The sequence below is a fragment of the Chaetodon auriga genome, chromosome 24, assembly GCF_051107435.1.
Source record: "Chaetodon auriga isolate fChaAug3 chromosome 24, fChaAug3.hap1, whole genome shotgun sequence".
NCBI lineage: Eukaryota > Metazoa > Chordata > Actinopteri > Chaetodontiformes > Chaetodontidae > Chaetodon > Chaetodon auriga.
Window position 1 is genome coordinate 1,534,668 of NC_135097.1, and position 22,530 is coordinate 1,557,197.

At 44.9% G+C, this 22,530-nt stretch overlaps 1 protein-coding gene across 1 annotated transcript; it reads left to right on the top strand.

Moving 5' to 3' along the window:
- Positions 1 to 5,483: 5,483 nt before the first annotated feature.
- On the top strand, positions 5,484 to 16,431 carry LOC143317424 (uncharacterized). Its single transcript, XM_076725577.1, has 15 exons — positions 5,484 to 5,832; positions 5,917 to 6,044; positions 11,112 to 11,208; positions 11,358 to 11,490; positions 12,350 to 12,590; positions 12,814 to 12,970; positions 13,148 to 13,194; positions 13,503 to 13,609; positions 13,808 to 14,010; positions 14,370 to 14,501; positions 14,893 to 15,080; positions 15,361 to 15,512; positions 15,591 to 15,827; positions 15,967 to 16,123; positions 16,396 to 16,431. The coding sequence occupies exons 1-15, from the start codon at positions 5,484 to 5,486 to the stop codon at positions 16,429 to 16,431; spliced, it is 2,364 nt and encodes a 787-aa protein (XP_076581692.1).
- Positions 16,432 to 22,530: the final 6,099 nt, after the last annotated feature.

Sequence of the window (22,530 nt, forward strand, 5' to 3'; positions counted from 1 at the left end):
GCCAGATGAAACAGATCAGTTAACTAACTGCTCAGCGTATCTTCAGGACATGAAGACCTGGATGACCTCCAACTTTTTGTTACTCAAGACAGACAATACTGAAGTAATAGTACTTGACCCTGAACAGCTTAGAAACACATCATCTGATGATAAAGCAACTGTAGATGGAAATGCACTGGCCTCTGGCACCACTGTAAGGAATTATCTTTCTTTTATCTGTGATCAGGATATGTCCTTTAACTCTCAGGTAAAATCAATTTCAAGGACTGCCTTTGTCAGCTCATATTGTAAAAATCAGGTGCATCTTGTCTCAAAATGATGCAGAACAACTAGAGTCATGTCACTCTTTTGACCGATGCCCAGGATGCCCGACTATGTCGACAGAGCCAAGCATCAGGATGCTGAATGTCATTAACAACAACATTAATAATAAAATTACACATAGTACCTTTAATGTTGCACTCCATATTTTACACACGCTGCCTGTGTGAATGCTGAAGGTGGTTGAAAACTATTCAGTTAACTGTTAAGGAGGTGAACCCAAGTGCAGACACACCCACAGACAGGTATGAAATTTCAGGCTTTGTAATATTTGTGAAAGCAGTTGGATTGGCTGCTGTTATTATTGACTTATATATGAGAAGGCTTTTTTGACAGACAATGATTGTCCATTGGAGGGCAGCGTTGAGCTGAATGTTACCACACTTGAGGCAAAAGTCATTTATAGCTGGGTGAGCAACACTTCCCGGCAAAGTCTGCTTATGGTTCCTGATGGTGCTGCCAGCAGCTGCTGCTCTGCACCATGTGCAGCTCTCCAGGCTTGACACAGGTGTGTACGCACCACATAGGACCCCAGGGACAGCCACAGCACACCCGCAGACTGTACACAGGAGAGGATGAACAGAAAACTGGTAGAGTCAAGTGTGTGTGCTAATTAAATGGCTGCACATTGGAGCCACACCCAGACACACCTGTATCCCATCAGCCCATACCCATGCAATCACCTCATGTGATAGACACACCCACACAACACACACACACACACACACACACACACACACACCTACATACGCTCACCCAATAATGCCACTACAATATGCAAATATTATATAATAATAATTCAGTTAACTGGCCTGTATTGACTGTTCTTGTCATCCTGATGTGTTTTTTTGTTTTTTTTTTTAATCAGTGTTTTGTCTTTGTGTCTAAATTAAAAAAAGAAAAAGTTGATGCCTCACCCACATACATGACCTATTTAAGCTTACTGCTGTGAGAACAGTCGAACCTGGAGGAGAAACTCCACGTCAGCAGATGCATAGGAACATTTCAATGTACTTCTTGTGCAGTTACATTCCACTAAAAGTATCTGCTGGCTTTCATCCAGCCTTCAGGAGATGACTTCAAACACTGTAGGGCTGGGACAGGGTCAGCACATGAGGTCGAGGAGTTTGACTCAGCGACAGTCTTGCAGAGCTCAATTAATGAAATACAGGTGAATTTGTCGATGGTTACGTCTGTTTTATAGACGTGTGAAGAACAATACAAGTTCTTCACAGCTTGATGCAGGAACTGTGGATGTGTGGGGGCGGTGCTGAGCAGCTGTCAGTAGTGGACAACAATATTCTAAAGTTCTCAGCGTTCTCTGGAATAAAGTAATCCTTTCTTACCAGACGTACTGCTTTGTTACAGACAGTCATGGCTTCTTTGTATATTTTACTCTGAACTGTGAGCCCAGTTCTCCTCCGTTGTCTTTCAGCTGCTCGACAGATTCTTCCTCTCATTAACGCTGTCGTTGTTTGACCATGGGGACATCCTGTCAGTGGACCTCTTTCTCATCCTCACTGTTGAAATGTTCAAGCATGTCCTTTAAAGAGCAGTCATAGCTTAGCATAACTATTCTTCAGCCTAGTCATCGAGGAATCTGCCTTGAACCAAAACATCCCTTTCAGTCTGTCTTAAGATTACGTTGCTATCAGAAAACCAACAGTGATGGTCAGAAAAAGGTCATTCTAACACTGAAACGCTGTGGAAGTTTAACCCTGTTGTTATTACCAAGTCCAGAATGTTCCCATGCTGATGAGCGGCTTCAGTCACACGTTGTGTAAGTTTCAAGCTGTCCAGTAAATTCTCGAGCTCCGTAGCTTTGGAGACATTCTTTTTGTTGATATCAATGTTCAGGTCTTCACTCAGGATTAATCTGTCATATCTGGTGATATCAAATTCGATCAGCGCTGAGAATTCCTGACAATGCACTGATAATTCTGCTTTGAGACAAACAGATACTCAAATGATGAAGGTCAATGTCATTACACACAAACTGTGTAGAAAACACGACTGCAACGTCTCCTCCTCTCTGACTGATAAAAGTTATCATTTGGAGAACAAGCCTCTGTCAGTGTAGCTGCACCAGTCGTGCTGTTTGGTCACGTCTCAACTCAAAATACTACATGCAAATTCTCTTTCACTTATGAGATCATTAACCAAGAAGGATTTGTTAGCCAATGATCTGAAATTAAAAAGAGCAAATATCAGCTGTAGGGATTCAGTGACAAGAGAGGAGACTGACTGTTCTGTGACTGCTGCGATGTGTTTGACCATGGCACCGGCTGTTTAAGATCACTGGCATGTTGAAGGAAGCTGCATGGTGTCTGTCTCATTTCTGACACCTGAGCGATAATGACTTTGTTTATTGTTGTTTAGTAGTTCTCCAATTTGACTGGTCTCCAGTTCAAGATTCAAGATTCAAGATTCAAGATTCAAGATTGCTTTTATTGTCATTGAGCATAGCCATGTCAATGAAATTTTTGTTGCAACCCCCGTGTGAAAAAGAAAAGATAATAAAATGAGATAAAATAGAATAAGATGAAACACATCTAGATAAAATAAACTCACAATAAAATAAACTCACAATAAAATAAACTCACAGATAACATAAATTCACAAATAAGATAAACAAAACCAAAGGACATAAAAAGTCAGCATTTAAAACGTATATACAATATACATAAAATGCAATGACACTGTGTGTATACTTAAATGTTAAGTACACAGAAGGTGCGAGTGTGCAAAAGAAATGTTCTCACAGTCTCTCCCTCCAATTGGTGGGAGTGACTGAGGCGGCGGGGGAAGGGGTGTGTGTGTGTGTAGATGTGCGTGTGTGACTGCAGGGGGGGGGGGGGGATGAGTGTGTGGGTGTTGCTGCGGGGTGGTGAGGTGTGTGTGAGGTGCTGCAGGGGGTGATAGCCCTGACAGCTCTGGGGAAGAAGCTGTCCCTCAGTCTGTTGGTGGTTGTTCGTATAGTCCTGTACCGCTTTCCTGATGGAAGCGGTACAAACAGTCTGTGGCCCGGGTGGCTGGGGTCCGTGGCAATGGATCTTGCCCTCTTCTTGACCCGGCCTGCATATATAGAGTCCAGGTCAGGAAGGGGGCAGCCCACGATGCCTTGCGCAGTTTTTACCACCCGTGCCAGTTGTTTCCTCTCCTGTGCCGTGCAGCTGCCATACCACACTGTCACACTGAGGCAGAGGATACTCTCGATCGTGGCCCTGTAAAAGTTCACGAGCAGCCGAGAGGAAAGTCCAGCCCGTTTCAGTTTCCTGAGGAAGAAAAGCCTTTGTTGTGCTTTCTTCACCAGGCGGGAGGTGTTCATAGACCAGGAGAGGTCAGATGTGATGTGGAGGCCCAGGAACTTGATGTTGTCCACACGCTCCACCACTTCTCCGTCCATGAGGAGGGGGGCGTGATCCGTCTTCCTGGACCTCCTAAAGTCCACAATGACCTCCTTGGTCTTCCCTGTGTTCAGAACCAGGTTGTTGGCTGAACACCACTGGGTGAGCTGGTGAATCTCCTCTCTGTAGTGGGTCTCGTTGTTGTCCGAGATGAGACCCACTACTGTAGTGTCGTCCGCGAACTTCACGACTGTGTTCGTGTGGTGGATGGCAGCACAGTCATGTGTGAACAGGGTGAAGAGGGCTGGGCTGAGCACACAACCCTGTGGCGTGCCCGTGCTGAGGACCAGAGGGGATGATGTTGTGTTCCCTATTCTCACCACCTGAGGCCTGTTGGTGAGAAAGTCTCCAATCCAGTGGCACAGTGACGCAGGCAGACCCACCGCGTGTAGCTTCAGCGCCAACTTGTCTGGGATGACGGTGTTAAAAGCTGAGCTGAAGTCAACAAATAGCATCCTGACATAGGTGTTGGGCTGCTGCAGATGGGTCAGGGCTGTGTGCAGGGTGATGGAGACAGCATCCTCTGTAGACCGATTCCCTCTGTAAGCAAACTGAAGGCTGTCTAGGTCCGAGGGGATGAAGTCTCTGATGTACCTGAGAAGAATCCGTTCGAAGCACTTCATGATTACCGGGGTTAGGGCAACAGGCCGGTAATCGTTCAGGCAGGTGGCGGACGTCTTCTTAGGCACCGGTATGATGGTGGAGGACTTGAGGCACTCAGGAACCATGGACAGCTGCAGGGACAGATTGAAAATGTCCAGGAACACTCCTGCTAGCTGGTCAGCACATGTTCTCAGAGTCTGGCCTGACACCTTATCCGGTCCTGTAGCTTTGCGGGTGTTGATCCTCCTCAGGGTGGATGTCACCTGGTGCTGCTGTAGGACGAGGGGCTGGTGCTGCTCCTCCAGCCTGGGTAGACTTGTAGCTTCTCTGCTGCCTGATGTGTCAAAGCGGGCAAAGAAGCTGTTTAAGGTGTCAGGCAGAGTGGAGTCGTGGCTGGCGAGCTGAGTGCTGGACTTGTAGTCCGTCATGGTTCTGATGCCTCTCCACATGTTCCGGGGGTTGTTGTTATTGAAGTGGTCTTCAATTTTCTGTTTATGCCGGAGCTTGGCCTGCTTAATTCCTTTCTTCAGCTCTGCTCGAGCCCTGCTGTAAGCCAGCCTATCTCCAGATCTGTAGGCGGTGTCCCGGGCTTTCAGCAGGGACTGTACTGTGCCGTCCAGCCATGGTTTCTGGTTGGGAAACACTGTGATGGTCTTAACAGGGAGGACAGCATCAGTGCAGAACTGAACGTAGGACAATACAGATGATGTATACTCCTCCAGGTCTGCCCCTTCACTGAACACACTCCAGTCTGTGTGCTCAAAGCAGTCCTGAAGTGCAGACGAGGCCTCCACAGTCCATACCTGTATTGTCCTGGTGGTTGGCTTTGTTCTGCAGGCCAGAGGCTTGTATGCAGGAATCAGTTCCACTGAGATGTGGTCTGACATGCCCAGGTGTGGAGCTGCTGAAGCCTTGTAAGCAGCAGGGATGTTGCAGTAGACCTGATCCAAGATGTTATTGTCTCTGGTAGGAAAGTCTATGTATTTGTGAAATTTGGGAAACACTGCCTTCAGTTCGACATGATTAAAGTCTCCCGCCACAATCACAGCCGCTTCTGGGTTGTCGTTCATCTGCCCGCTGATTAGGCAGTACAGCTCCTCTAATGCTAGCTTAGCATTAGCCCGCGGTGGGATGTAGGCGGCCACGATAACAATGGACGAGAGTTCTCTAACCAGTTTGAACGGTCGACATTTCACCGCCAAGTATTCCAAATCAGGAGAGCAGAATGTGCCGACGGTGTGTGTAGCTGTACACCAGGCATTGTATACGTACAGCGCCAAACCTCCGCCTCTGCTCTTACCTGAAGCTGCAGACCTGTCCGCCCGATACAGAGAGCGCCCTGCTAGCTCCACCGCTGCGTCCGGGATGTTGTCGTCCAGCCAGGTCTCTGTGACAACGGCTACACAGCTGTCCATCCGTCGAGAGACAGTCCTTAGACGGACCTCGTCGATTTTGTTGGCGAGAGACCTGGCGTTGGTGAGGAAGAGACTGGGGAGCGCCGGTCTGTGAGGGTTAGCTTGTAGCCTAGCACGCAAGCCGGCTCTCTTGCCCCTCTTTTGTTTACGGTGCCTCCTCCGTCTCCTAGGCAGCAGTGGGGGGATGGTGGTGGGCTCTGGAGTCCGTAGCAGCTCCGGTGGAATAAAGTCCAGTTTAGGGGGTGTGTGGAGTCCGAACTGTACCCCAAAGTTCCACAGTTCGGCCCTGCTGTACTGCGTGAGAGCTTCCAGCAGAGTGGTGAACGTAGAAATAATAAAAAACAAACAAACAAAAACGTAAACACGGGAGCCACGAGCCGCTGCGTCTGCACGCGCCGCCATCTTTAAATGTCACAGTGTGGTAGCTTTAACTAACTCTTTGATTGGTGATTGTGGTGGATGTGGGAGGAGGGATGTTAGACTCCTGGAGAATGTCATGAAGAAGGGAAGAGGGGTGTTGGATCCATGACTGGGACAGAGGTCCTCTGAATGCCTTATGTGTTGTGAAGCAGAGGCAACACTCCTTCAGGCAACATTATCAGGAAACACAGCTGTATTTATCAATGAAGCCAGATGAAACAGATCAGTTAACTAACTGCTAAGCGTATCTTCAGGACATGAAGACCTGGATGACCTCCAACTTTTTGTTACTCAAGACAGACAATACTGAAGTAATAGTACTTGACCCTGAACAGCTTAGAAACACATCATCTGATGATAAAGCAACTGTAGATGGAAATGCACTGGCCTCTGGCACCACTGTAAGGAATTATCTTTCTTTTATCTGTGATCAGGATATGTCCTTTAACTCTCAGGTAAAATCAATTTCAAGGACTGCCTTTGTCAGCTCATATTGTAAAAATCAGGTGCATCTTGTCTCAAAATGATGCAGAACAACTAGAGTCATGTCACTCTTTTGACCGATGCCCAGGATGCCCGACTATGTCGACAGAGCCAAGCATCAGGATGCTGAATGTCATTAACAACAACATTAATAATAAAATTACACATAGTACCTTTAATGTTGCACTCCATATTTTACACACGCTGCCTGTGTGAATGCTGAAGGTGGTTGAAAACTATTCAGTTAACTGTTAAGGAGGTGAACCCAAGTGCAGACACACCCACAGACAGGTTTGAGGTTTCAGATTTTTCAGTTGCAAAGGAATGGGTGGTGGAGCCAAGCAGGTCCAGAACACAGTCCAGGCAGAGCGGACTGACTGGTAGAAGAGTCTACCATCTGGCAGCACGGATGTGGCAGAGCTGAGTGTTTGTAGGAGTCTTGATTACAGGATAGGATGCAGCTGGAGAGGCTCTACTCTAGCTCCAGCTCACCTGTCTCCACTCAGGTAATCACACACCACAGAGAGAGAGAGAGAGAGGCTCGAGGGAGACAGGAGGTCACTGCAGATCAGATGATGTTCGAAGACCAGATGGAACATTTGTTGATATGATACGAATAAAAGTTTTGCCCCCATTCTAAGTCCCAAGTCAGAGTCACCCAAATACTTTGTCACACTCACATGTTGTGATTTTGACTGACAGGCAAACGAGCACGGTAGGCCGTCATAAAGGAAGGCAGGAATGCTACACGAGCAAGCTGAGATGGACGAAACAAAGCAGACGACGATTTGGGACAAATCGCAGACAAACTGCTCCTGATGCAGGACCCTGCTTGACCACGTGTGTGTGAAACAAATGGTTTTTGGTTTCCGCTTCTTGAAATGTTGCTGTTAAACAGAGTTTCAGTGACAGGACCTCATCCAAAATGGGGCCGGCCTTCCAGAAAACTGGTGCACGTTTGCTTAACTTGCTTCATTTTGTGGCCTCGTCACAGGGAAACTCGGATGCTGTGAAGACCTGAGTACGACCAAAAACACAACACAGCAGCGGAGTCATCAGACTTGTTGTGGTTGAAGAGTAAGACAGCTGATTTTTACAAAGTCACCAACAGTCAGTCTTTGTTGGTCATTTTTCAGTCTAAAGGGTAGAACCCAAAATACTTCCACTCGCTGCTTCTCCAGTGTCACGATTAGCCAATCAGTGAAGCTTTCTGACCCTCTCTTTTTTATTGATTGGTTGACGGGTCAATAGGGCAGGTACAGGTCAAGCAAAAAGTGAAATTTTAGGTTCTTAAAATGAACCAAATGTGAAAAACCTTCAAATTCAATTTCATTTTGTTTTTAACACAAGTTTGAATTTTAAATAAAAAGTGACAGCTCTATCCCAGTTTGTCCTGCACTCCTGTGCTTTTGTTTTGCTGCATCCATGAAACAATGAACAAACCTTCAAACAAACCTCTGAATGCATTTTTCTATAATGAACACCTACAAAGCACAAACTGCACTCACACGTCACCCCTGCACGAAACGACTCATCTCAGCTCAACTCTGATTACACAACCTATCAATGTATTTTGAGATGACATCTATTGTGACGTTGGTATGTACTGTAATTAACAAGTTGTTTTTGTCATACATGTGTTCCTTAAAGCACAACCACACCTTCAGCCAGGAACATTGTGTTCATTGTGACCGAGGTATCAGTCTGTGGTTAGTGTAGTTCACCATCTCACACAACCACTGAGTGTTTGAGTATAAAGAGGAAAACTCCCATCTGATATGCTGACAGTGTTGCCAGATTGGGCCGTTTTCCACCCACTTGGGCAGTTTTGGGTTGGGTTGCGTTGCGCAGACGGACAGGATTTCAGAAAAAGAAAACAGTGGCAGAAACCCTGAGTTGAGGTACCAGATTCTATAGGAATAATTGGATCAGTGCATCCCAAAGAAGTGTATCTAGAACCGATCCATAGAGGTTTATGTGGATGTGCAGACCCCCAGCTTTGTCTGAAGCTTTTTCACGCACACCTGAGAAGAGGCCACCATCAGTGTCCATGGACGAGTTGATCTAAATCATTTGTGGACATGATTTCCATTAATTCCAGCTGCGTTGTTGAGGTGGTAAGAATCTGACTGTGACTCTCTGACGATGACTAATTCATATTTCGATAACACTTTGTATCAAGTCCATGACTACATTGAGATTTCCCTTCATCTTCTTCACTGTGTTTCATCTTTACTAGCTTCCTATTGGGCTGTGTGAAAAGGTGCAGACGGCAAGTTCGAGGAAGGATCAGCACAGGTGTCACTCCACCCCCGCCACACCTGCTCTGCCCTCCTGGGTGTTAACAGCTGTGAGGATGCACATAAAAAGAGAGGGAGCGAGAGAGAGAGCAGCATCTTCGACGGAGAGAGACGAATCAGAATCACCAGAGACCTTCATCTTCCTCATCCACCATCAAACCTCCAGAGGGTAAGACAACCTGCACACTGCTCGTCTGTCTCTTCTTCTCTATTGTTGAACTGTGGGAACCTGCTCAAACCTTTCCACAGTTTTCTGACATTTTATAAACCAAACAATTAATGATCAGATGTGATGTCTTTGTTCTGCTGCAAAAGCTGAGCAGCCGTTCAAAATCATGTCTTTCATAGCGGCTGAATATTAAAGCATTCAGACCAATCACAGACACACAGGGTTTGTCCGGTCATGGAAAAACCTGGAGAAGTCATGGAAGTGTCATGGAAATCCACATTTGTACAGCATGAATCCTGTTCAAGATGTCCATCTGTGTGTTTTCCAGCTCTCTGCCAGCTGATTGGCCGCCTCCATCATGCTCCACCTCCTGCTCTTCCTGTCTGCTCTCATTGGACTGGCAGGTAAGCACACACACTGGTGTTGAAACTCCACCCACAAGACGAGTTGAGGGAGTTCAGTAGAAGCAACATGAACGAAGAGCAAACGATCTCAGAGCGAAGAGCAGAATGACTTTAAGTCCATCAGTAACTTTAAGAGCTGATAATCTGCCAGATGTGCAGAAACGTTGCTGACATCTGTTTGTTTCTAAGAAGAAGCAGTAACTGATGATGAGACACGAAGAGATTTGACTGATAAACAAACTCTGTTTTATTTTCCTTCATGAAGTCGACATTTGAATCCTTCTCTGCTGTCCAACCAGCTCACAGACAGTTCTGACCTCTCATGTGTCTCCATTGTCTTCAGGTGCTGAGCAATATACTGGTTCTGCAACCATTGACATCAGCCGTTGTCCCATCACATATTATGGGGTGCAGTACACATCATTGTATGTAAGTAGGATGGAGCCTGATGCTTGAGAATATCTCTGTTTGTTCCATCCAGTGTGTCATTAATGTCCAGTGCAGTGACACTGAATGTCTGAACATGAACTGATGGAGCATCTGAAGCAGAGTGAGAGCTCTGACTGAAACCTCCACAACTCTCTGAGTCAGAGTGACGTTGGCTCTTTGTAGAAAAGGTATTTTGTTGATTCACTTGTTGTGTCTCTCTGATGTCAACAGGTGACTGCCACGAGTGAGTCCGTCACAGCCTGTTTCGACAGCGATGGACTAGATTGTATTGTGGGACCTGCATTTGTGAGAAACTTTTTTGCAACACGCTACACGAATGAGAGTGAAGCAGAATACCATCAGAATTTGCCAACTATTAACACCACGCTAGAATGCTCTGTGGCGTATGCCGGATATGTATCATCATTTCCTGTGAGTGTTGCTCAGTGTCACGACTCGATAAATTGTAAGAAATTGTCTCGAAAAGCTCTTGGAGTAAATTTCCTAACAGTGACAGAAACTCTTCTGTTGACTCTTTACAGTGTTGGGTGACAATAAGTAGCTTTGGCAGCCAAACAGCTGTGAAGTTAGAAACCAACTATCCTGGTTCAATTGTGAGTATTATATCCATGTATATGTGTGTGTGTGTGTGTGTGTGTGTGTGTGTGTGTGTGTGACTAGGTATTTATTACATTGTGGGGACAAAAATCTGTTTGCACAGTCACATTGTGGGGACTCACCTGCATTATGGGGACAACATACAGGTCCTCTAAATTAAGTCTAAGTTCTATTTATTTTAAAATGTCTGATACAGAATCATTTCAAGATGCTATAATCACATCCAAACTCCACACAGCGTCCATGCAACCATGTGAACGCAGCATCCCCAGTTTGAGTCCAGACCAGGACCTTTGTCTCAGATCAACCACATCTCATTTCTACTGTCAGTTATTCACATGAAGACAAACATGGAGCCAAAAATACTTGAAGAAATCTGTTCAGTTACTTTTTACTGTGCAGTTGAACAAAGATAAGACAACACGTCATGTTTAGTTTGACAAGTGGACAAGACAGTGTCATTGTTTAGTCTGTTTTAATCATGTATGAATTCATCATCTCTGCTCTGTGATCATAACATTGGTTTGTTTGTTGTGGTCTAGGACTTTGACTTTAAGGTCAATGGTAGCTCAGTCAACACAACGACTTTGACTAACGCGGCTCCTGCCTACGAAGACGTCAGCGGATGCAGACAGTCAGGTTGGGAAATCCACTGGATCCATAAATCTGTTTTGGCACCCTTAAAAACTAAACTCTTACATTAATTTGTTGCTGTCTTTTGTTTTTGCTGACAGTCTGTAAACTGAAAAGTGAACGATGACATTTTAACCTGATTCTTCACTTTGCAGGTGTTCTGTATTCTTATAATGACGAGGTCGGTTCTGATCCAGACACCTGCTCCACTGAATTCTGTGATGATTACGCAACCATCCAGCAGAATGATTTATGTGGCTCCATGGAGCATTGCTATGGCAACAACAGGTAATTATGTGAGCTTCATGTTTTCAAGAAAGAGCTGTGATGATACAGGAACTTGATGAGGACTTTTTTAAAAACATTATTTATTCGGGGCCTTACGCTGTCTGTTCAGATTTGACAGCAGGAAGCTTTTAATGTGAAGCAGCAGCAGAAGGAAATGTTGGGTTTTCATCAGCAGTAACTCAATTCAGCTCAAATGCAGCTCTGATAGGAGCAAAGAGATAAACAATGAGGCTGATACCTGTGAGAGAAAAGTGACAGCAGAAACATCTATGTGTTGTGTTTCAGACATATCTACTGAATTATGCTAACCATCTAGCCTCGGTCCATCCCATCTCGTAATACCACTTTGTGCCTCAAGAGGAATTAGTCTGATAGTAAAGCTCAGGCCTCGAAAACTCAGTCATCACTGCACTTTGCCACTAAAGACAGACTATTCTGAGACCATGGCAAAACACTGCCTGACCTCCAGCCAGTTTAAAAGCAGCTGGCACTTGATCTGCATCAGGACTTGAGGTTTGATCACAGCACAGTTTTCATTAACTGTGATGTTGATACTGAAATCAAATGGTAGTGCAGTGTGATACTGGAGAAAGTTCCATAACAACAGGAAGACATTTCCCTGGAATACTGGTCCAGGGAATCAGCCAAAGTCACTGCTGTTGGCTGACGTGAGCCAGGCCTGTGAAAACATTACAATCAAATATTACGTAGATAAATGCCTCAATGACGACATGAACATGAACACATGAAGACTTCTCTCCTGCAGTTTGTTGTTTGAGGGCCCCCTGGTGGTCGTGGCCCTCGGCAGCAGTTCCTGCTGATGGTGTTTGTTGTTTCTGTCCTTCTGTGCCTCCATCAGCTGCATTCTTAACCCCATCTGCACTGTGACCGGCCCCGCTGTCATCGACTTTTACGGTGATCTTAACACGGTCCAGGATCGGTGTGCGTACACTCTGCTGTCTGGTTCGACAGTCTCCGGCCTCACTGTGGTGGGGTATTTCCGGGAACGCCGTCGTAGAGATGTGAGCTTTCTGGACAGTGTGACACTGCAACTGGACGGAGAAGAAGATGTTCACCTGGAACAAGGGGGGATAGTTAAGGTAAGCTACCTACAGCCACAGTCAAGTCAGTGTGGACATTGATCCCAAATCCTCATCTCATCCTCTGCTGTGTCAGCTCTCATCTTTCTTCTCAGGGACATGAGAAGCACTTATTTTAATACTGGTGAACTTGGTGGTTGTGGCAGTGAAAACAGCCTGTTTGTGTGTGTTTGTGATGATTGAACCTGTGTTTCCTCCACTTTGTCTCTCTGCTGTGATGCAGCTGGGAAACACAATGCAGACCATCAACGGCTCGACTGTGCTGTCAAACGGTGTGGAGGTCTCTGAGGACCAAACTGGAGTCACTGCTGTGAGGACAATTGGCAGCAACACTGTTTCTGTCTTCTTTGATGGCAACACTGCACAGATCTTCCTTAAAGGTACAGAAACTAAAACCCTACCACTCACCACACAGGATACAACGACCAATTGTGGTGTCCAGCACTCGTTTGACACATGAGGAATGTGAACTAAGCTGTATTTTGGCGAGTTGCCATATTCATCCAGTTTGAACGATGACACTGATCTGACCCATATTCTGTCTTGCACTTGTCCAGGTACAAGTGGTTCACTACTTGATGGTTTGTGTGCCAACTCCACATCTGTGAGTGATCAGAGGAACAGTACCCTCGAGTAAGACGTTGATCAGTGTTTGAATGAACGTTGTACTTTGCTTTTGAAATTCAGTCCCCGAACACACCTTAACTTGTCTGGAATGTCAGTTTTTATGTTTTGCTTGATTCTGTTCATCTCACAACAATGACCATTTCCACAACTTGAATTTTAAATTATCTGGACATTTCTTAAAAAAGATGAACGGTTCCTTTGACTTGTGGACTGAAGCAAAGATACAAAGCTCATATGAATCTATAACACTCAGAAAGTGTGTTTGTGTGCATCTGAACAAGTGAGAGCAGGGTGTCAGTCCTGACTTTGTGTTGTGTGTCGCCCCCTAGCTGTGAGGTGCTGTACAATGACACTGCTGACAATTCGATCAACTGCACCACGATGACTGAACAGTAAGCAGATGAAACAAACTCTCTGTATTATACTTTCATGTGTGCTAAATGTCATGTTACATCACATGTTTCATGTCATGTGATGTGAGGAGGGATGGAAGATAAACACACCTGAACTCAGATGATCCACCTGTAACTCAGCACTGATTGGACGTCATCCTTCATCTCTCTTTCTGTCTCTTCACATCTGTGGAACAGCTGTAATCTCCTGAATGACACGGTCTTCACCAGCTGTCACAACCACATCAGTCCAACCCCCTACATAGACGCCTGCATCGACACTTTGTGCAAATACCCTGCTGTGGACGGTCTCGACTGTCAGTTCCTGGATGCCTACGCCAGACACTGCAGCCTGCAGATCAACGACACAATGGACAGCTGGAGGTCAAAGGCCGGCTGCTGTAAGACTTCTCTCACTTCACATCAATTCATCAACGCAGGAACAACATCAACATTAACAATTAAATACGATTGAATTCTGTCTGAATTTAGATTTTAATAGAAGAAAAATTGTTTTGTCTCACTTAAACTTGTAGTTTTAAAGTGTTTTTTTTCAGCGTTCTTGCAGTCCTTTTCTGTTTGTGACAGAATTAGTGTAAAAACTGGTCAGTGTCTCTGTGGAACAATGCTGGAGACGACAGCGACCCCAGTGAACTCCACAATATTCTTTGAAGAACACAGTCTTATTTAGTGCAGTTTTATGACTGTTTTTTTTTTCAGTGTTATTCTTTACATGTGTCTCTCTCTGTCTCTCTTTCAGCCTCCCCTCAGCCCTTCTGTCAGGGAAGGATCTGCAGTGATCATGAGTTCTGTGCAGAGACCATCGGTGGTGAAATCGGCTGCTTCTGTCGGGCCGTTTTTGCCTTCCCGTACAAATCCAATGACACTTTGGGTACGACAGCTGCGACACGACACCATGACTGACTGGTGCAGAGTCCTGATCCTCAGAGGATGGAGGGTTTTCTCACAGGGAGACCTGTTTCACACAGCTGAGCTGTTGTGGAGCTGATGATAACTGACCTTCAGCACTCAGTTTGACTGAATGTTTGTTATCAGGAGCACAGATGAGACTTCATTAACTCAGCTCTTCTTTTTCACTCTGATGGTATCAAACCACAAAAAGTGGTAGTTTGGTTCCAAATGAAAGAACCGACAAAGGTCACCAAAGCAGGATTGAATGGTTTGACTTGTTTTTGTCCCTCATGGTGTAAGTGTCTGTCCGGTCTGTCCTCTCTAACATGGTCTTGTATTTGTCTCCCTCGTCTGTCCTGCTGGACGTTCAGGTGACCCGACGGTCTGCGAGGAGAACTCAGCTTCACTTACTCTGGTCGGGTGTCTCCTGGAGGAGAGAGGCATCGACTACACAACCTTACACCTCAATGACCAGAACTGCACAGGTCAGATGGATGAGGTGGACCACATGGTGACCTACAGCTACAACAGCAGCGACCCCTGTGGGACGGAGGTCACGGTGGGTTCTCCATCACGTCTTTACTCTCAACAAGCAGCCAAATGTCTTCCAGCACTCTGCTGAGCTTCTCCTGCTCTCCTCCAGTTTGGGATCTTTCTGTGGGTTGGGCTTCAGCTCTGACCTCCTTGGTTTCTAGTGATGATGGTCATCTATGAAGCTTATTCTAGCCAGTCAACACCTCACAAATGTCACATTTTAAGGCTGAATGTAAAGAGTTGTGATGAATTTGTGAGGAACTTGTGCCGTAACAACATCTCCATGAATCTCCATCACCCTGCAGGCCAACAACAGCCTACTGATCTACATGAACACCATCACAGCCCAGGACAGCTCCTCTGACAACATCACTCGCCAGGACCAAGTCGACATCGACTTCTCCTGCTACTATACTCAGCCAGATGTCAACAATATGACCTTCAGAATCAAGGACAGGTGAGTGGAGGCTGTTATCTTTGTGTTGTTAAAAGGTTTGTGAGTATAAGACAGCTGAAGTGTATTTGTTCTCTGCAGCTCTGTGATCCAGAAGATCATATCTGGAACTTGGAATTACACTCTGACCATGAAAGCCTACACTGACAGCCAACTCAGGCAAGCTGTGGACTCCAACACTGAAGTCCAGCTGAACCAGAAGATCTGGATGGTGCTGGAGACTGACGGGCTGGATGACGGTTTGGTCGCCCTGGTGACCGACTCCTGCTGGGCAACCAACCAGGCTGAGACTCTGAGATACAACCTGATCAAAGATGGGTGAGATGAACACAGAGGTGGTTGCTGCTCGCTGCTGTTCCAAATGAATCAGAGGCAGGGACTCGTTAATAAGTGTGTTTTTGAGTCCTGAAAACAAAGTGTGCTCTGATGTGATGAGTGTGTTCTCGTTTGTGAGCAGCTGTGCGAATGACCAGACGGTGAATGTGGAGGGAAACGGAGAGGGAACGTTCAGCCACTTCTCCTTCAACATGTTCCAGTTCTCCAGGAGTTCTTCTGACATCTCTCTGCACTGTAATGTCAACCTGTGTGCCAACCTCAACCAGACCTGTGTCCCGGTACGCCCCCCAAACACACCACACACACACTGATGAAACCGGCAGCTCATCGCTGGAAAACAGGCCCGAACCCGAAGCCCCACAAATCCTTATGAAAAGCAGTTACAGATGTGTCAGACTGCTGCTGAGCTTCCATCACCTTCACCGAAGACTTTCTTTGTTCACTCCTCTGGTCCTGATCTGTTTGACATGAGCTGCATCACTCTTGAACACTGTGCAGCTGAAAATACATTTAGATCAGCCAGAAACATTTGATGGCATTTTGCCTCCAGGTGGCGCTGCAGCAACATGGTTTAGTCCTTGTATGAAGTTCAAATATTCCCAGATTTAGAAATCAGAATGGAGGCCTTTAACTGTGTGTATTTACATTTACTTTACATGAGATTTCTAGATATTTTCTCTTATTACAATAACAAATGTAAAGGCTGAATGAAGGAGCACTTTCTTCTCATTATTCAACATGTAAACAATCAAACTGAAGGATACAGAAGGTGAGATGTTGCCATCATCCATCAGCAACAGTCCAGCATGAATGGATCAGTGTTGGTCTTCTGAAGTCTGCACTTCATCTCTCTGTCTTTAACTTCCAGGATTGCAGTGGAAGTCGTCGGAGACGCAGATCTGCTGGGTCCAAATATTTGGACGAAGCCCCGGCCTTGATCACCATGACCTGGACTAATTAGGTAAGACACGACTCTGCTGCTGACTGCTGACATCAGAGCAATATGCACTGATCTATAAATGCATATGAGTGATTCTTTCAGTGTGTGTTGAGTACAGCTGCTTTAGACTGTGAAAGTGTGTCAAAAGTTTCTCCATCAGCTGATTAAACCCTGCAGCCACCTGAAGGTAGCAGGACACACATGATGAATAATCTGCAGCCACAGTGCTGTGCCAGTACTTCAGTGCCAAAGCCCGTATAGGTCGTCTGTGCACTTGGCTGAAATGAAAGTGTGTTTAGCTTCATTCCCTGAAATCAATACCAGCCTGCTACAGAACAACCACAAACACTTTAACACACATCAGACTGGTTGGTTGTACCTCAGTATCCTGCCTGTTAGTGTGGGAGACATGGGATTACTGGAGCTCATTAGTGAATGGAAGAAGAAGGAAGAACCATGACATGAGTGATGTTTGATGACCTGATGCTGAAAGTAAAAAGTGAGTGTGACGGGAGGACAGGGAGGTTTTCCTGCTCAGCTTTCAGACTCATCACAAACAACAGAATGAAGACAGTTGAAGAGTCACACCTGTTGGTTTCAGTCAGGATGCAGGTTTGCAGAAAAGACATCACTCACAGTTTGGTCTGCTTGTCTTCTCAGCTTGTCTCCACGGTGACTCGGACTGACTGACAGGCTGTCGACCTTCATAATGATTCCTGAACGTTACTTCGTCCTAATCCAGAGCCTGATTGTGTGAAAGGATTAGCTCACTTGTCGCTGCTGTGAGGCCATGCTAGCTCACACAATGATAAGGAGACACTGCTGATTGGATCCTTTAAAAGTGAATCTTCCATCAGAGCAGAGCATGTTAGCGTGACTCTTTTCTCCATAACAAACCTGAGCTAATCTTTGATGGAGCGTCTCTGAGCAGAATGTGTCGCTGTGCCTTCCTCACTGGTTCACACACTGTAGACACAGCATCTTTTTATCTACTGAAACATGAAATCTATAAAAACATAATCACAAACTATATGGTGAAGGAAAGTGTGTGTAGGTTTGGGGTTAACAACATCTGTATCATCACGTTATTCATTCTATAGTAAATCAATGCTTCTATCAATAACAATAATCAGATGATGTTTGGAAATACTAATGATTCTTAATGATTAAGTGTTGTCTGCATATCCGAGTGTGTGAGAGGAACAAAAGGAGTGTTTTGGATCAGTTCTCTTGAAGACACTTCTTGGAAAAGAGGCATTCACGTGGACACCACAGTATAAGTTTAAAATCCTAATAAATCCTTATCATATTTACCTTTTCATGCTTTTCTGGAGACAGCAGTTTCTGTCAGCTTGTGCCTGTAACATGATATCAGTTCATCACATCAGCTCACTTTGATCCGTGGTTGAGAAGAGAAGCTTTGACACTACAAGGTTTAGAAGTGATCTCTGAGGAGAACAGTGAATTCAGTGCAAACGCAGCATCAACACATTGATGATTTACAGATTCCAGGTCAGTCAGAACTGATCTGTGCAGCCTCACTGTACCAACAATGTCAACACAAGACTGGATCCTGCTGTCATTCTCAAAGACATTCACAGGTTTTCTAATACAAGCTGCAACTCAGGACACCGACTAAAACGAAATCTGAAATGTTTTCAATAATGACCAAACTTTAGTGACATTATTATCACTTGTAAACGTTGCTGGAAAAACTTTACTTTGAATCATAAACACTAAATGGCTTCTTTTATAACTCAACATGATGTGATTTAACTAACCAACAAGATAATATCCAGAACTGTGGCCTTCATGATGCTGAGATACGAGTTGTGCTGTTTCATTTTTATTATATTACTATTGTTAGCAACCAAAAAAATAAATAAAATGAGTATGTGGGAAAATCAAAACTATGTGTTGGGTTCATTCTTCTGAAAATTTCGGCCTCTTCTTGGTGAAATTGTCACAGCCTCTCACGTTGACTTATCATAACTTACTATGAATCTGTTGTTGTTTAAATTCATGTTGAAGATGTCGCTGAAACTATTACATTAACAGAAACATGAATTTAAACTGGAATGTGCATTTCCTGAAGAACGTGTGCGATTCCTTCATTTTTAAAGCGTTCACTTACTTCAAGGTGGACTGTTGCACATACCCACCAAATTCTGTGCTGACAGCTCTTTGCTACCATGGTCATTTAAAGCTGTGTTTGTAGTGCAGCGCCACCTACAGGTGAACGGCCATGGAATTTTGCAGAGGTGTTGGGTGATTGAAATGCGGTCCAGTCGCCAGAATAAAATCTTGCCACTGTACGTTCCTACAGACCAGGGATTCATTCAATGAGTACGTTTCACATGTATCACAGCATCGTTTCTACAATAGGTATCAAAGGGACTTAGTTCAGGCTACCAGCACATGTAAAAGAGCAAAGATCTGCTCATGCAGTGATAAGATTTTTCAAGATTTTAACGAAAGACAAATGATCCAAAATATATCCCAAATTAGATCCTTCTTGCAACAGACTGATCGATTCACATGCCCTGACCTCCGCTGGATGAGAGGTTTAAAATGTGTGCAAAACACTTTATGTGTGGGGACAGTCCAGCATCTCTCACCACTACATTCATATTATTATTATTATTATTATAGAAAGACAAGAAGCTAATGAACAAAAACACCTGAAAGAGACACAGAGAGAGGAGATTCTGAGGGAACTTCAGTCAGAGAGGCAGAAAGGGAAACCCTGATTTATGAAGAGTTCCTCTATCGTCATGTTTCGGACTCTAACATCTCAGCAACACGTAACATGATCACATTTCAGACGTCCTTTGCAGAAAAGACATTGACGTGAGGGGTCTGACACGGAGGTTGCCCTTTGTGGGGTCTGACTCACCTCAAACATATTAGCATGTAACTATCTGGAATAAATTCTGTACATTTCTATGTCTGAACGGCTTTTTAGCAAACAAAGGGAAACATTTCTCTGCATGCGCAGCCTGTATAACATATGAAACCTAAAAGATTTCCTTGAATGTAATTACAATGCTTTATGTACAGTGGCTTGCAAAAGTATTCATACCCCTTGAACTTTTTCACTTTTTGTCAAGTTACGGCCACAGACATAAATGTCCACTATATTGCCAAAAGTATTGGCTCACCTGCCTTGACTCGCATCTGAACTTAAGTGACATCCCATTCTTAATCCGTAGGGTTTAATATGACGTTGGTCCAGCCTTTGAAGTTATAACAGCTTCAACTCTTCTCAGAAGGCTTTCCCCAAGGTTTAGGAGTGTGTTTCTGGGAGTTTTTGACCATTCTTCTAGAATCGCATTTGTGAGGTCACACACTGATGTTGGACGAGAAGGCCTGGCTCTGAGTCTCCGCTCTAATTCATCCCAAAGCTGTTCTATTGGGTTGAGGTCAGGACTCTGTGCAGGCCAGTCAAGTTCATCCACACCACGGTGTCTTTATGGACCTTGCTTTGTGCACTGGTGCACAGTCATGTTGGAACAGGAAGGGGCCATCCCCAAACTGTTCCCACAAAGTTGGGAGCATGGAATTGTCCAAAATCTCTTGGTATCCTGAAGCATTCAGAGTTCCTTTCAGGGGAACTAAGGGGCCAAGCCCAGCTCCTGAAAAACAACCCCACACCACAATCCCCCCCTCCACCAAACTTTAGACTTGGCACAATGCAGTCAGACAAGTACCGTTCTCCTGGCATTGGCCAAACCCAAACTCGTCCATCAGATCGCCAGACGGTGAAGCACGATTCGTCACTCCAGAGAACGCGTGTCCACTGCTCTAGAGTCCAGTGGCGGCGTGCTTTACACCACTGCATCCGACGCTTAGCATTGCACTTGGTGATGTATGGCTTGGATGCAGCTGCTCGGCCACGGAAACCCATTCCATGAAGCTCTCTATGCACTGTCCTTGACCTAATCTGCTTTATTATTTATTGATGCTGCTGTAATTTGGAATTTCTCCTCGCAGGACTAATAAAGGAATATTAAATTGAATTGAAATGAATTGAATTGAATTAATCTGAAGGCCACATGAAGTTTGGAGGTCTGTAGTGATTGACTCTGCAGAAAGCTGACAACCTCTGCGCAATATGTGCCTCAGCATCCGCTGACCCCCATCCCATCATTTTACATTGCTTACCACTTTTTGGCTGAGTTGCTGTTGTTCCAAATGGCTTGTGAGTATGGCACAATTGCAATCCTACCAAGACACGGCCGTCCCCCTAAACTTACAGGCCAAACAAGGAGAGCACTGATCAGAGATGCAGCCAAGAGGCCCATGGAGAATCTGGACGAACTGCAGAGATCCAAAGCTCAGTTGGGGGAATCTGTCCACAGGACGATAATTGAGCGTGCACTGCAAAAGTCTGGCCTTTTAGGAAGAGTGGCAAGAAGAAAGCCATTGTTAAAAGAAAACCACAAGAAGTCCCATTTGCAGTTTGCCAGAAGCCATGTGGGGGACACAGCAAACATGAGGAAGAAGGTGCTCTGGTCAGATGAGACCAAAATTGAACTTTTCGGCTTAAATGCAAAACACTATGTGTGGGGGAAAACTAACACTGCACATCACTCACTGTAAACCCAGATTTTGATTCAACTCACAGAGATTGAGTTCATATTACTTAAATGTGTCTAATTTATTGACATTACTTTTTAATTCTGATTCAAATAAACTGAGTTTGTATTACTTAGTCATGTGTCTTTTCTTTACGTGAATTATGAAGTCTGAGTAAACTGTACTTTTTAATAGCCTATTTTATTGTAATCATGTGATTGAGCTCAGACACCTCAATAGCATCAAGTTTTGTGTGATAGCAACGTGTTGACGTCACCACCCGCCAAAAATCTAGTTTATACCTGTTTGGACAGAGTAGTGGCATTGGTGAACTCTGACCTTTTTGAGACACAGAAGAGACGGGACAGAACAAGACACAGAATTCAGCTGTATTGAAATTTTCGACAAGTGAAGTTCTAGCAAGCAAGTTGTTGGACTCACGTTTGAAGCCACCGGTGAACGACCTGAGTTCAGCCACAGAACGGTACGTTGGAACCTGTTAACGTTACTGGTTGCATGCTGTTGCAGTCCCGACTGCTAGCTTAGTTTGTTACAGTATTAGCAAGGTTGCTAACCAGGTAGCTAACTTGTATGTTGCTCCCAGACAGGTAATGCAAGCTGAGCTGAGCCAGACCAGATACCCAGCTCCACCATGGACCACGGACCAGCAAACGTCCCGGTAATTTGGTGCAGCTGAATTGCTATGGCGGAGTCTATTGTGTGACACAGTGTGAGCATGTGGAGTCTGCCCGGTCATAACAATTGTGCTTCGGTCTGACGTGTCTGGCGACCGTCCGCTTTTGGTTGAAAAAAACAAAACAAGACAAAACAAAACACCGAGCGGACATCCACTGCGCAAAGCTCAAGTTTTATGACCGGACTCCGCATACACTCAGCTGGAAGTCTTCGCATCGCCGTGCTTCAAACATGACACCGAGCAGACACGTCCGCTTGACTATGACACGTCTTTCTGTGCTGCTTCCAGACAGCTGAAGTTGAGTGGAGACGGTGAAGCAAATTGGATCAATGTAATGTTGTGGTATGTACGTATTTTACATGACTGTATTGATTGAAAGACATTTAGAGTTTCAGGAACTAAAAAAGTTTCTTTCTTTTGTTTTTTTTTTTAAATATGTTCGATAAAAATTTGGATCAATGTAATGTTGC

Bases quoted from the DNA above. Each gene is read 5' to 3' on its own strand.
- LOC143317424 (XM_076725577.1), top strand. From the start codon at position 5,484: ATGGACGAGAGTTCTCTAACCAGTTTGAACGGTCGACATTTCACCGCC. The intron at 5,833-5,916 runs GTCTGTGAGGGT...TCCGTCTCCTAG, and splicing joins GAAGAGACTGGGGAGCGCCG to GCAGCAGTGGGGGGATGGTG. The intron at 15,513-15,590 runs GTGAGTGGAGGC...TGTTCTCTGCAG, and splicing joins ACCTTCAGAATCAAGGACAG to CTCTGTGATCCAGAAGATCA.